This window comes from Narcine bancroftii, chromosome 2 (genome assembly GCF_036971445.1).
Source record: "Narcine bancroftii isolate sNarBan1 chromosome 2, sNarBan1.hap1, whole genome shotgun sequence".
NCBI classification, from domain to species: Eukaryota; Metazoa; Chordata; class Chondrichthyes; order Torpediniformes; family Narcinidae; genus Narcine; species Narcine bancroftii.
In genome coordinates, this window is record NC_091470.1 from 20,113,893 (window position 1) to 20,128,893 (window position 15,001).

Consider the following 15,001-nt stretch of genomic DNA (forward strand, 5'->3'; position numbering starts at 1 on the left):
GCACGGACTCGAAAGGCCGAGATGGCCTGTTTCCGCTCCATAAATGGTTATATGGTTATTAGAAACCTTGTGCAGAATTTACATTTATCTCTACTCCAGTTTTAACTGGAAACAGTCCAAGTATCACATGTTCAGGTCTGAACAATTTCATCAGGGCCGAGGGACAGAGCTCTGAAAATTAGGTGCAAGCCTTGAGTGTTAAATGCATCTCTTATTTCACAAGCTGTTTAAATTTCAAGCAATATCTGCTAATTACATTCTGAATTTCTTGATGAGTTGTTAAACAGACAGACATTTCACCATTTTGCCAAGGAAAAATGTTTTTATTAGGAAAATGGATACACTTAAGACAATGTTAGCAGAATTACACATGAGCCCCACAATTTATAGTTAGACTACATTCTGAAGATGCCAAATCAGTTTGGAGTACTTGTTATTCAAATTGTAAACACCCAAGTCTCACTTAGAATACAATATTTTGAAAGAAAACCATCTGAATATTGTATTTTTCAGTAAGCACATAGATAATCCTTTAAGTCAACATAAAGCATTGATTATGGCACTGGTACAAATATTCTGCCCAAACAAGAACTGTACAAAGCTCAGTCAAAAGTTATTAAGTGATTGTTGTATCTACTCCCTCTGCCGTAAAACCACAGCAAATACCGTGGGGGCCAACAAACTCTTGGTTTTAACTCAAGACTTTCTTCACTGGTTATTTACCCGATCGACGCGAAGAGGACGAAAGACTGCAAAAGTTCCAAAACCTCAAACTATAACTGGTTAAACATTTTAATTCAACAGATGCTCAAGTTGTCAGGGAAGAAAGATTTTGTATCAATGTATATTTTCATTTTAGTCAGCCAAAAGCCAACTAATTTAAGCAATAAATCATACCATATCGACCCTAAGATGTGTAAAAAAAAAAAAATCACAGGACGTATCAAGTTCAGAAAATTCTTCTGTTGCCGAGTTTATAAAACTACCCAGTCTCTTTAACTGAATGATAATGTTAGAGTACTTCAGAACAACAATTCTTCTAATCCCGTTCAAAATGCATTTCAGTGGAAATACAGAAAATTCACCAGCTTGTCAGTATCTGGTTTGTTGCAAAATCCTATAATTTAAATATCCAAATAAGAAATAACGACTTCAGCATAAACATTAAATACAAAGCCCATGGTCTAAGGCACCAATCCTTTACTAATGTACATGTTTATAAAATAAGCCTGCTACTCAAATTCTTATTGACATGAATCACCCAAAAGCCTTACAGGAGTAAACCCAGGCCATTGTACCTCAGGTAAGACAGAAGTTCAATCAAGCCTCACATGCTCATTTGTAATTCAAAAATCTCTGCCCTTCCTGAATTTTGGCTGGGTTGCCCTTTCCTGTTTGTGGAAAAATGTCATAATTTTACCCATGTCAAGATTAGCTAACCTAGAACAAAAATCAATAAGTAGTGCTTCAGTGCCCCTATACTATAGCTACCCACTGGATGAGGAAAGGCATCAGGGGAACAAAGTGTTCATTCCAAAATGTATGACTTTAGCTCCTGGGACCTGAAATAGTTTGCTTGATTTACACAAAATTACACAAGTGAACTGCAGTGCAGAAAAACTCAAAAGGACACAGTACATTAAAAATTAATATTTTTAATGCATTTGAAAATAGACAACAATCATGTGGAATAAGAATTACAAGCAGTCTCATATACGTAGATGGAAGGTGTAACGCGCCATCCAGTGGCAAGTGCAGAAAAGTGTCTCAAGTTTCCGAGCAACAGAATTTTGACACTAGGTGTCAAAAAATAAATTACGAAGAGGAAGTAAAAAGATATTCAAAATCTTAAATTAATTCACAGGTCAAGTGAACTTCCAGAGTTCAAGCACAATAACATTACATTTCAAAATTGGCAATTCTGGTTAAGTGAGCATAGTAAATGCAGGTCACTAACGACCTGGCTGAGATCATGCTTTGGCACAACCAAAAGCTTGAAGGCCGCTGCTTATTTGAAATATTACTACTTGGCTGCTCTCAGCTTTGGATCGAATCACAATTGCTCGCAGCGTTTAATTCTTTTTTTTCCTCTTGGGGACAGGAAGAGAAGCTGCTTCATGTTTCCTGAATTGCAAGCAAAATAGAAGCCAACCATCACAAAGTACATCCTACTCAAAAAGGTAAGTGAATACATACTTGTACTTCTGAAAGAAGTTTGGAGCTTCAAAGAGTTTGGACCACTCCATTTTACCCATTAAAATTTCATCTGTGATCGAAAGACCTGTGGAAATAAAAGGGATTGCTAAACAATTTATAATCATAATGGCAGAATGGTTGAAAGGCCTGATCAAAGCCTTAGAAAAGGATCAATGTATCACAATACCTTCCACCAAAAATTAAAAATTACTTGCCTTGCTTAAACTCCTCCATCATGACTGCCCGTGTAGATGCAGAGACATTATACGTCGAGTTTTGTTGTGGATAGGCTGGTGTAATAATTGGCATGAGGTGGTAACGGTCACTTGGGTTAACCTACACACAAGATTTTTTAAATTTCCAATGAGGTCATGAGATTTCTGGAGGCATTTTATACAGAATTTGAAAGCACAAAATGGGCAGAACCTAAAATGTTCTATGAGCCTCTTCCCACACCTCCCTTTTTTATACAGATTATTTAAATGCAAATGAGACAGATATTAATCAAAACATTCAATAATTATTGTAAAAGATAATTGTGCATTGTAAGGTACAAACTGAAACAAACACATTGAACTATCTCGCACAAGTGTAATTCCAAAAATATATTCTTCCACAAAGCATTATACAATAACACCCATATTTCACATTTCCTACATTATAAGTTAGTTTCCACAAATTTCAAGTACCTTCAGATCGCTTCAGATCAGATCTCAACTAAGTACAACACAGCACATTTATTTTCAAGAATATGAAACCTGCACAAAGCTGACAGTTCATTATAAACGTACCCGTGGATCCCAAACTGGAAGATTCAGATTGCAGTCCTCAGGTTGTTTTAACAAGACAGGATTTGGCCATTCCCTGTCAAGAAAAAAAAGTTATCTATTGTTCACACATTTCATTAAGCTTTCAGATGATAAAAGCACATTTTTGGTAGTTATCCCGGTGACTGAAATTGCATTTCATAGCATTTACAGTCATTTTTTGTACAGAATGACTAACAGACAAGTAAGTTGAAAACGTTGACCCACTTGGTGGTAAAAATTGCTTGTGCTTTATACTGGGTAAAAGAAATCTCAAAACTAAATTTGGAAGAAAATCTGCTTTTCTCCCTGTTTTTTTTGTTCATCTTGCTCGATTCAAGTATTCAATTTATATTATAAGGCATGTGTAACAGACAGATCAAATTTAAATGTTTAGACTTGGGTGTTTAGGTTGTATTTTCCATTGTGCTAATTTGCCAGTACAACAGGACATAGTGAGAGCAACCAATATTTAAGGCACAGCCAAAGGGCATCTCACACTACTAATTTTAGTTGTGATTGAAAATGGGATCAGAATGAGTTATACAACTGAGCAACCCTAAAAACACACACAGCCTTTCGGAAGTCTGTTGCACTCCAGTCTGTTTTACAGGAGACAGATTGATCATTTGATTTTTTCCAATTGTCCTAACAACTCACAACTGAAAAACTTTGCTCAAATGCTCTGGGGTTAGTATACATTAACAACATACAAAGAGCAATTGGACAATATTTAATTTGAATACAGGTATTCCCCAACTTACCACCAATATGACTTACAATCAACTGAAAAAAAAAATATATTACACTTTTTACAGTGAAAGCAGGGGCCTAGCTATGGAAAATAATGCCTATGGCAGAGGTGGCCAACCTCTCACGAAGCTGGCCTTGGTGGCGCCATGTTGTATTTGACGAACAATAACACTGATACTGTGCATTTCTGACATACTTCCATTTCGAGATACAACTGGTTGGTCAGAACAGAACACGATGCAAGTTGAGGAATACCTGCAGTTTACTGTTAAAATATATTAAGAAATACCAAACTAGCAGAAACAAGACATTAATATTTAAAAATTCAGCAGTTTTAATGAAACTATCTACATCCTTATTGTGAACAAATTAAGTTACAAATGTGAAATATCAGCACACATGAAAAATGAAAATGCACTTTCATTCAGCTCCTATCCTCCTCCAATATCCTTTCAAGTGTGCATCTTCCCCACAACTCCAGCCCCATTTGCAATTACCAGTAGATCTGGACAAATTCTAGGCCACAAAGTAAAAATGACAAACAAGGAACAGTAACACATTATTTAAAACCTGCCCAGACAAATCTATGCTGCGAAGACCCATTCCACTAAAATTAAATAACTTTGAACACAAAGGTCTTTCCCAATATCATGTGGCAATTTTCACTGCATCCAAATATGTAACTTGCTAAATTATTTCCAAATCAACATGTGAATTTCTTTCAAAATTGGTGAATGGGCAATGAGGTAAGGGGGTACATTTTTGAAGGAAGGATAAGGCGGCCAAATGCCCTTGGAAATTAAGATCTCAGATGGAGAAATCACAAAGATTACAGACCACAAGTGATAAGATGGATTAATAAGTTCTTAAAATAAACAAACCAAAAGGATACATTTCCAGATTATATTAAATTCAATTATTAAATTACTGCAATTGTTTAAAATCGGAAAGCATCTGGAGATTAATTCCAGCCTCAATTATAAAAGGTACAAAATTACTAGAATAACAAAAATTGCATCAGAAAAGACTTCACAAGAAAGACCAAGGGATGATTGACAGAGGATTCCCAAGATTATAAAAGGTTTTCCCACAGTGGATAAACAATAAATACTAGAGAGTATTAAAACCAATTAAGAATTCAGCAAAACATCACACAGAACATGGTTTTGTTAATATACTGTACAAATAATATTGAGCAACAGAGACAAACAAAACCAGTGGTTTTCAAACTCCACCCCCCAACTCACATTCTACCTTAAGTAATTCCTTTGCCATAAGTGCTCTGTGATTGGTAAGGGATTCCTTAAGGTGGTACGTGAGTAAACCCAGTTGCTACTGAAATATTTTGCTTGAGAAAAATTGTCACTGGCCCATTTCCTTTGGAGTTATGAAACTATACACATATAGTCAATTAAATAAGATTAAAACAATGGTTTTCAAACCTTTTTCTTTCCACTCACCACCTTTCGCAATCTCTTATGGCACAGGGATTGCTTCAAGTGAAATGTGAGTTGAGGGGGGCAGTTTGAAAACTTTCCTAATCACCTAATACCCCTTTTCAATGCCACTGAAAGACGGGAATTAACTGCCTCACTTATCTGTCTAAATGCAACAAATCAGAAATCTTCAGTTATCCTATTTTTTTGAGCCAAAATGACCTCATAGGTTGAAAAAAATTCACCCAACATGAAATTAGAATGATTGCCCTCGTTTCAGGCAACTCCTCCTCTCTCGTTCTATTTCTTATTTACCTACCTTTTATCTCCATCTCAAAGTTCATGCCACTGTCTCCCAACTGCAAGCAGTCAGAAAAACCCCTTGACCCAGTGTCATCAAGGACAGTGGCCTCCCGGGTGGGAGTGGGGACCTCAGGCTCAGCACCATTCCCTCCCTGCACACCAGAGTTCCCTGACAGTGAATCCGAACCCTCCACACACACACACACACACACACACAGACAGTCAGAGTTGGGAGCTCCAGTGATCGGGGAGACAGGAGCCCAATGTTCCGGGAAGCCTCCCCAGGGATCAGCTGCAGTTGGGAAGTTCCGTAGATGGTGGCAGCCAGCATTTTTTTGGTGAGAATTAAACATTAATGCTTCCTTTGTTGTTGTTTGTTGTTTAAACATCGATACAAGTGATTTGTTGTTGCTACTGCGCTTTTTTTAAATGACCAGTCTCCCAAAAAAAACATTTATCAGACATAGACCCGATCCGGGCCATTTTGGATAAATGAAGTTGTACTGTATTCCCCAGGGCCCCATCATTTGCCATGAAAATTATACCATGGTTTAACCTACCAAAGTGCATTACCTTGCACTCTTCAAAATTAAATTCTATCTGCCATTCTTCGGCCCCCTTTCCCAGTTGATCTAGATCTTGTTGTAAACTGAAATTATCTTCATTATCCATTATGCCATACACAAGCTTACTAATAATGCTATGTTGTTATCCAACTCATTAATGTAGCTGACAAACAGTGAGGCCAGCACCAATCCACATGGCACACCACCAGTTGCAGTCCTCCATTCTGAGGAACATTTAACTACTACCACCCTCACCAAGCCAATTCTGCATCAGTTGGCCAGCTCACCCTGGATCCCATGTAATCTGACCTTCTGGATCAATCAACCATGTGCAAAAAGTATCACTAAAGTCTGCAGAGTAAATTATTAAATTTTATATTCACAGTGATAAAGCAGGAAAGCACTAGTCAACTGAAAGGTTATACTGCTAAGTGACTTAGTCAGAAATTCATAAAGATAATGGGATTATTACTACTGACCATGTGGAGATTAATGAAGTGTTTTGACAATTTTACTCCAACCTTTATAAATCAGAATCTTCTAAAGATTCAATTCTTTTGGAGAAATTTCTAGATAATTTGACTGTTTCTTCGCTCTCTTTAGAAAACAAGACACTGTTGGAAAAGCCTGTCTCTTCTGAGGAGATAATTGCAGTAATTAACTTTTTTACAATCTGGCAAAGTTTCTGGCCTCCCAGCTGAGTTTTACAAAACCTTTTCTCTTAGATTCAGTGTTATTCCTGAATATTTTGTTGTTGAGAAATTACCTGCAACTTTTTATGAAGCTTCAATTGCACTTCTCTTTTGAATGCTGATGCTAAGATTTTGACTAAAATATTGGCCTTTAGGTTGGAAAACATTATGCATCTTATTATTTCTGAAGATCAAATCTGTTTCATTAAGGGTCGTTATTCAGTTTAATATTCGTCACTTACTGAATATTCTCTACCCTCCTCCTGTCTCATCCTTTGAGTGTATTTCCTTAGATGCCAAAAAGCATTTGACTAGGTGGAATGGGACTATTTAAAGTCTTAGAAAAAATTAACTTTGACCCTAAATTTATCAATTAGATTAAATTGATACCTTTATCTCCTGTTGCCTCAATCCATACCAACTCTTTAAAATCCAAACCTTTTAATCTTTACCATGGAACTAGGCAAGGTTGCCCTCTTATTCCATTGTTATTCAATTTGACATTAGAACCACTAGCTGTGGCCTTTCGCCAATCTAATGATATTTCTGAAATCTTAAGAGGTGGAAATGTTCATAAGGTATCCTTACACGCAAATGATCTTTTGCTGTACATTTTAAGATCCTGATCATTCAATTCCATACATTTTGTCATTGCTTGGCAATGTCATGGCCAATTTTCAAGTTATAAATTAAATCTTCAGAAAAGTGAAGTTGCTTGTATTGAACTAATCTGGTTCTTTTTAAAATAGCTAAAAAAAAATCAATGGAATTATTCACATGTTACAATTACTAAAAATTATAATAATTTGTTTAAAAAGAATTTTCTTACTTTATTAATCGTGTTAAGATGGCTATTTCAGTGGTCTTCTCTTTCGAGGTCCTTAATTGGGTGAATTAATGTTAATCTAAATTTTTGAACATTTTTCAAGCTGTTCCTGTTTTTGTTCCTAAAATTGTTTTTTTAAATTCACTTGACTCAATTATTTCCTCAAATTTGGATAAATTTATTAATATAAATTTATTAATACAGTTTTCCTTCAAAACCTTAAAGAAAGGTGGTTTGGCTTTACCTAATTTCAGATTTTATTATTGGGCAGCTAATATTAGATGTATCATTTTTTGGATTCATTAAAAGGATGGAATGGCTGCTCCAAATTGGATCAAGTTAGAAATTAATTCTACTGAAAAATATTCTTAGTTTGATACTTGGAGCACCATTACATTTTTCTCCCTCCAAATTCACCAATAATTTTTTTTGTTAAACATACTTTGAGAATTTGGATTCAATTTAGAATTTTATTTTTTGATTTCAGATTGTTTTTTTAGTTACTAGCCCTACATTATTTAATTATTTTTTCAACTTCTGTGCAAGATTCTACTTTTCATGAATGGTTTAAGTTTGGTATTCAATCTTTTCAAGATGTATTTGTTGATAATAATTCAGCTTCATTTGAACAACTATCTTTTAAATTTAAATTACCTAAATATCATTTCTTTAGATACAAATTAGGAGTTTTTTTGAATTCACTATTGTTGAGACTTCCTCAGGACCTTGTTATAAATACGATAGGGATGATTTTTAATTTTAAATGGAGTAAAAAAAAAGTTGATATCAGGTATATGATTTACTATCAACATCCAAGATAAGATTAAAAATCATGGGAGCAAGATTTTCAGCTCTCTTTTTCAGATACTATATGGGATTCTACCTTAAAATTGGTAAGTTCCTCTTTATGTGCCAGTCTATTAAGAGCTACAGGTCAAGTTAAAAATCATTGAAGCCAGTGTTGTCTTGGGCTGAAATCGCTGGACTGGATAGTCATGATTTTTGTGATCTCCCAGGCTTATACACTCAGAAAACCTTGCTTGAGTGTATGTGCCTGGGAAAAACATCAGTGAAACATGGACGCATTTGAAAAAATGTTCGTTTATGTGAAATCAACTCTAAGACAGAGTTAATGATTGGTTCACATGTACCAAAGGCTCTGGAACCACAAGACATGATAGGGAGTGTGGGAGTCGAACCTTATGCTATCAAAACTATCCTTGGTTGGATGATTAATGGACCATTAAGAGGAAGAAATGAGATTCAGGACCAATCGGCTAGAAGTGTCAACAATATATCGATTGCTAAACTTCAAATGTGGAAGCAGCAGTTCAAGATTAACTTTCCTGAGTGCCTCAGGGATATCAAGAACCTTCAAAGGAAGACCAGTAGTTCTTGGATTTGGTGTCAAAATCTGCCAAGCTAGTTGATGATCATTATTGCATTGGATTACCTTTAAAGAAAAGGGAATTTTGCATGCCTGATAATAGAAGTGTTGTCGAACAACATACACTGAATTGAAAGAAGACTCAAGAAAGATCCTTCCTTATATTCAAGAGGGAAATGTTTGTGTGTATTTTGGTCAGGATGGTTCATAGTGTGAAAAATAAAAAATTTTAAAAAAAAGAAAGATCCTTCCTTTGATTCAGATTACACCAACTGCGTGTCTGACATGGTGATTAAAGTTTATGCAGAGAAAGTACCAGAAGATATCCTGGTATGAAGTGATGGCAAAAAAAATGATACTTACTACATACATTATGGGTTTTTTCACCTACAAAAGGAAAAACTGAGTGGTATTTGACTGCAGAGCAAGGTTTAGGGGAGTTTCACTAAATTCTCAGCTTTTACAGGGTCCAGATTTGACCAGAACATTGAGAGGAGTCTGAACTAGATTCTGTAAAGAACCTGTTGTCATCCAAATGGAGAGGGGAGATGTGGTTGTCCGACAAGGGATAAAGGTCAACTCAGGAGGGGAAGGGGAGATTGGGGATAAAGAAGATAGAAATAGGAGAATAAGGAAAATGTTGGATGTTGTAGGAATGTTGTCTGGTAAAGAGTAGAAAATAAGAAAACAGAAATGGAAAAGGAGGAAAGGTAATGATGGAAAAACGGAAAGAGAAGATAAACAAAATATAAAATGGCTACGCTGAACTATATGACTTTAAATATTAATGGAATACATAACCAAATTAAAAGGAAGAAACTACTAAATTAACTGAAAAAGGAAAAAATAGATATAGCATTTGTCCAAGAAACACACTTAACTGAATTGGAGCACAAGAAATTAAAGAGAGATTGGGTAGGACATGTAACAGCAGCATCGTATAATTCAAAAGCAAGAGGAGTGGCTATATTAATTAGCAAAAATGTGCCATTTAAAATAGAAGAGGAAATAATAGATCCAGCAGGGAGATATGTTATGATAAAATCTCAGATATATTCAGAGCTTTGGAATCTACTTAATATATATTCACCTAACGAAGAAGATCAAAAGTTTATGCAAGATATCTTTTTGAAGGTAGCTAATACGCAAGGGAACATACTAATAGGAGGGGATTTCAATCTGAATTTGGATCCAAATATGGATAAAACGGGGAAAAAAATTAACAGGAAGAACAAAGTAACCAAATTTATAATTAAATCAATGCAAGAAATGAAACTTGTGGACATATGGAGGAAACAAAACCCAAAAGAAAAGGAATACTCATACTACTCGACTAGACATAAAACATACTCAAGAATAGACCTATTTTTGTTATCAGCTAATATGCAGGATAGAGTAAGAAAAACAGAATATAAAGCGAGAATGCTATCGGACCATTCACCCTTAATACTGACAGTAAAGCTAGAGGACATCCCTCCAAGAATGTATAGATGGAGATTAAACCCCATGCTACTTAAAAGACAGGATTTTAGAGAATTTATTGAAAAACAATTAAAAATGTACTTTGAAATAAATACGGAATCAGTGGAAGATAAGTTTATACTATGGGACGCAATGAAAGCATTCATTAGAGGACAAATAATAAGTGATGCAACCAAGATGAAGAAGGACTATAATCAGGAAACAGAGCAGTTGGAAAGGGAAATAGTAAACATAGAAAAAAAATTAGCAATAAAGGAAGATACAACCAAAAGAAGAGAATTGGCGGATAAAAAAACAAAATATGAAACATTACAAACATATAAGGTGGAGAAGAATATAATGAAGACAAAACAGAAATATTATGAACTAGGTGAAAAAACACACAAAATCTTAGCATGGCAGCTTAAGACAGAGCAAACTAAGAAAATGGTATTGGCAACAAGGAAAAAAGACAAACAAATTACATATAATCCAAAAGAAATTAAGGAAAACTTCAGAGAATTCTATGAACAATTATACCGAACTGAAAACGAAGGGAAAGAAGGGAAAATAGATGAATTTTTGACTAAAATTGAACTACCAAAACTACAAATAGAGGAACAAAATAAATTAACAGAAACATTTGGAACAGTAGAAATACAAGAGATAATAAAAAAATTACCAAATAATAAGACACCAGGAGAGGATGGACTCCCAATAGAATTCTACAAAACATTTAAAGATCTATTAATACCGCCCCTCCTGGATGTAATCAACCAGATTGATGAGACACAAAACTTACCAGATTCATGTAAAACAGCAATAATTACAGTGATACTAAAACAAGGGAAAGATCCACTCTCACCAGCGTCATATAGACCAATATCTCTGCTAAACACAGATTATAAGATAATAGCTAAACTATTAGCAAACAGATTAGCAGAACAGGTACCGAAAATGGTAAATTTAGACCAAACTGGATTTATCAAAAAAAGACGCACAACAGACAATATTTGTAAATTTATTAACTTAATTCATGCAGTAGAAGGAAATAAAGCACCTGCAGTAGCAGTTGCTTTAGACGCAGAGAAGGCCTTCGACAGAGTAGAATGGAATTATTTGTTCAAAGTATTGCAAAAATTCAGTTTACCGGAGAAGTATATTAATTGGATTAAAGCATTAGATAAGGGACCGTTAGCGAAAGTGACAGTAAATGGACATGTATCAAAGCAATTTAACTTAAGCAGGTCAACGCGGCAGGGATGCCCACTATCACCATTATTGTTAGCAGAATCGATAAGAATAGATAATAATATAAAAGGAATAAAAATAAAAGACAGCGAATATAAAATCAGTCTATTTGCAGATGATGTGATAGTGTACTTAACAGAACCAGAACTATCAATAAAAGAACTATATAAGAAATTGAAGGAATATGGAGAAGTGTCGGGATACAAGATAAACGTAAATAAAAGTGAAGCAATGCCTATGAATAACGCGGATTTCTCAAAATTTAAGAAGGAATCCCCATTCAGATGGCAAATGCAGGCAATAAGATACCTAGGTGTACAAATAAACAAAAATCTAGGCCAATTATATAAACTCAATTACAATCCACTAATGAAAAAATTACAGGACGATTTAGAGCATTGGAAAGAGCTACCACTAACACTGATAGGAAGGATAAACTGTAATAAAATGAACATTTTTCCAAGGATACTATACTTATTTCAGGCATTGCCAATACAACTGACAGAAAAATTCTTCAAAGAGTTAAAGAAAATAATAAGGAAATTTTTATGGAGAGGGGGGAAACCGAGGATAGCACTAGATAAATTAACAGAATGGTATAAACAAGGAGGCTTACAATTGCCAAACTTCAAAAATTATTATAGAGCCGCACAATTAAGGTACCTATCAGATTTTTATCAAACAAGGGAAAAACCAGACTGGACGAGATTAGAATTAGATAAAATAGGGGAAAAGATACCTGAACACATATTATATAAATGGGATGAAAAATTGGTACAACATAGAACTTCTCCAATATTACACCATCTCCTCAATATATGGAAGAAGATTCATGTAGAAAGAAATAAAACAAATTATCAATTACCAAAACTAATATTGACGCAAAATAAGCTACTCCCTTTTACAATAGACAACCTTTCCTTTAGAAAATGGGAAAAAAAAGGGATTAAAAGAATAGAAAATTGTTTTTCAGGAAGTAGATTCTTATCCTTTGAACAAATGAGAGATAAGTACAATATAACTGGAGATACAGCGCTGGCATATTACCAACTGAGATCCTACTTGAAAGAGAAATTAGGAAGCAATTTGAGTTTACCAGAGGGAAGTAACCTTGAATATGTGATTACAGATACAATGTTAATCAAAAGATTTATAACAAATATGTATATTAAACTGCAAGAAAAGGAGAATGAGGAAACAAATGGTAAAACTAAACAAAAATGGGAACAAGATTTAAATATAAAGATAAAAAAGGAAACATGGGAGAAATTATGTTCTGGAACGATGAGAAATACAATAAATACGAGGCTGCGTATGATACAATATAATTGGTTACACAGACTATACATTACACCGCAAAAGTTAAATAAATGGGACCCAACAGTATCTGATAGATGTTTTCGATGTAAAAAAGAAAGGGGAACAACAATTCATGCAATCTGGACATGTGAGAGAGTAGAAAAATTTTGGGATGATCTCAATCAGATATTAAAATAACAGAAAACAATATACCAAAGAATCCAGAGATCTTTCTCCTAAGTAACATAAAAAATAAAGAATTTGGAATTGACTTGGAAGATGCACAAAAAAGATTTGTTAAGATAGCCCTAGCCGTAGCAAAAAAATGTATTATGTCAACCTGGAAATTGGAAGATAATTTGAAAATACAACAATGGTATATAGAAATGAATAAATGTATTCCATTAGAAAAAGTAACATATAGTTTAAGAAATAATATTGAAATATTCGAACAAGTATGGGAGCCTTACATTAAATACAATAGCGAAAACCTACCGGGGACAAACATTACCTAAGTTGATGGAAGGAGAAGGAAAGAAAAGAATGGACTCTGTAGAATTTCTGGTGTATTTTTGTTGAATGACAACATTGTCTGACTGAATTAATGCAACCTAGATTGTATACCTAAAATGGATGAGAGGGGGGGGGTGGCTTGGGAGGAGGGAGGGGGGGGGAGAAAAAGTCACTGTAAATGGGTGAAAAAGAAAAAGTGTATATCATGGCTATTGTGATTTATGGTGTGAAAAAAAAAACCAAAAAAAAAAAACAAAACCTGTTGTCATCACTGCAAACACTGAAGCAATGTTCCATCCAGGTGAAAGTAGTGAAAGAAGACAGTGACCTGTTACAATTCCTTTGGTGGCCAGATGGAGACTACGGTTAGAACATGATAGAATACAAAATGACAGGGCATCTATTTGGAGCAACTTCATCACAAAGTTATGTGAATTTTGCCGAGGAAGTGTGCTGAGGGCAATATGGAACAGTTTAGCTCTCAAGCTATAAGCACCATCAGGAATAACTTCTAAGTGGATGACTGTCTCACTTCTGCAGCTACAGAAGAATCAATAGCTCTTTATCATGAGTTGCGATCCATCTGTTTCAAGGGAGGCTTTCTACTTACCAAATGGATAAGTAACAGCCATCATGTGTTGGCTGTCATACCTGAAAGAGAGGGCAAAAGAAAAAGAATCTGGACTTAGACCATGACAACCTTCCTGTGGAGCGGGTGTTAGGGGTTCATTGTGACATTTTTAAGTTCAAAATAATTTTGATGGACTGTCCTCTCACAAGAAGGGGAATTCTGTCAACAGTCAACTCGATGTATGATCCTCTAGGAATATTGGCACCAGTAGTCCTGACTGCCAAGAAGATCCTGCAAGATTTGTGTGGGATGAAGTAACATCAGACTCTATTGTACAGGAATGGACGTGTTGGATTCAGGATCTTAGTAATCTGGAAGACTTCAAGATTGAGAGATGCTTCAAACCCAAAATCTGGAACAGTGACATCTGCTCAAATGCATAATTTTGCTGATGCACGTGAAAACTGTTATGGAACGGTGAGTTACCTGCTACTGCATGATAACTAGGATCAGATACATTGTGGATTTGCAATGGAAAAGGCCAGAATGGCTTCATTAAAGCCAGCCATCACCCCCCCCAAATGGAGTTGATGGCAGCTACCATGGTGAGAAGAATGGACACAATGTTGAAAAGAGAGTTGCAGACGGAACTAACAGAGTCTATATTTTGGATTGATGGCACCTCTGTGCTCAAATACATCAATAATAAAAACACAAGGCTTCAAACTTTCATGGCTACAGAATCACTGATAAAGTTCGCCTAATACAGTGAAGATATGTTAACACAGTTAATAATCCTGCTGATCTGACTTCCCAAGGTTTGAAAATTAAGCCTTTTCTGAAGAAAGAAATGTGGGTGCTCAGGCCTCGGTTTCTTCAACAGCCTCAGGAAAATTGGCCTCAAAATCCTGATAAATTAGAAGAAATCTTACTAGAGGACC

At 35.2% G+C, this 15,001-nt stretch overlaps 1 protein-coding gene across 8 annotated transcripts in view; it reads right to left on the minus strand.

Annotated features, from left to right (window-relative positions):
* Nucleotides 1-15,001, minus strand: part of LOC138753253 (poly(A) polymerase type 3-like) — an 86,558-nt gene that overhangs the window by 42,354 nt on the left and 29,203 nt on the right. For 6 of the 8 annotated variants that reach the window (XR_011351062.1, XM_069916038.1, XM_069916037.1 and 3 more), the window contains 3 exons: nt 2,988-3,060; nt 2,412-2,532; nt 2,197-2,281 (listed from right to left, as the gene is read on the minus strand). Coding sequence is in view for 7 of the 8 variants with exons in the window: in XM_069916038.1 (XP_069772139.1) it covers nt 2,197-2,281; nt 2,412-2,532; nt 2,988-3,060 (279 nt within the window). In the remaining variant the exon portion in view is untranslated. Of the gene's footprint in view, nt 1-1,639; nt 2,125-2,196; nt 2,282-2,411; nt 2,533-2,987; nt 3,061-14,076; nt 14,141-15,001 lie in introns of those variants that run through there. The other 2 variants (XM_069916041.1, XM_069916042.1) reach the window with 2 other exon arrangements.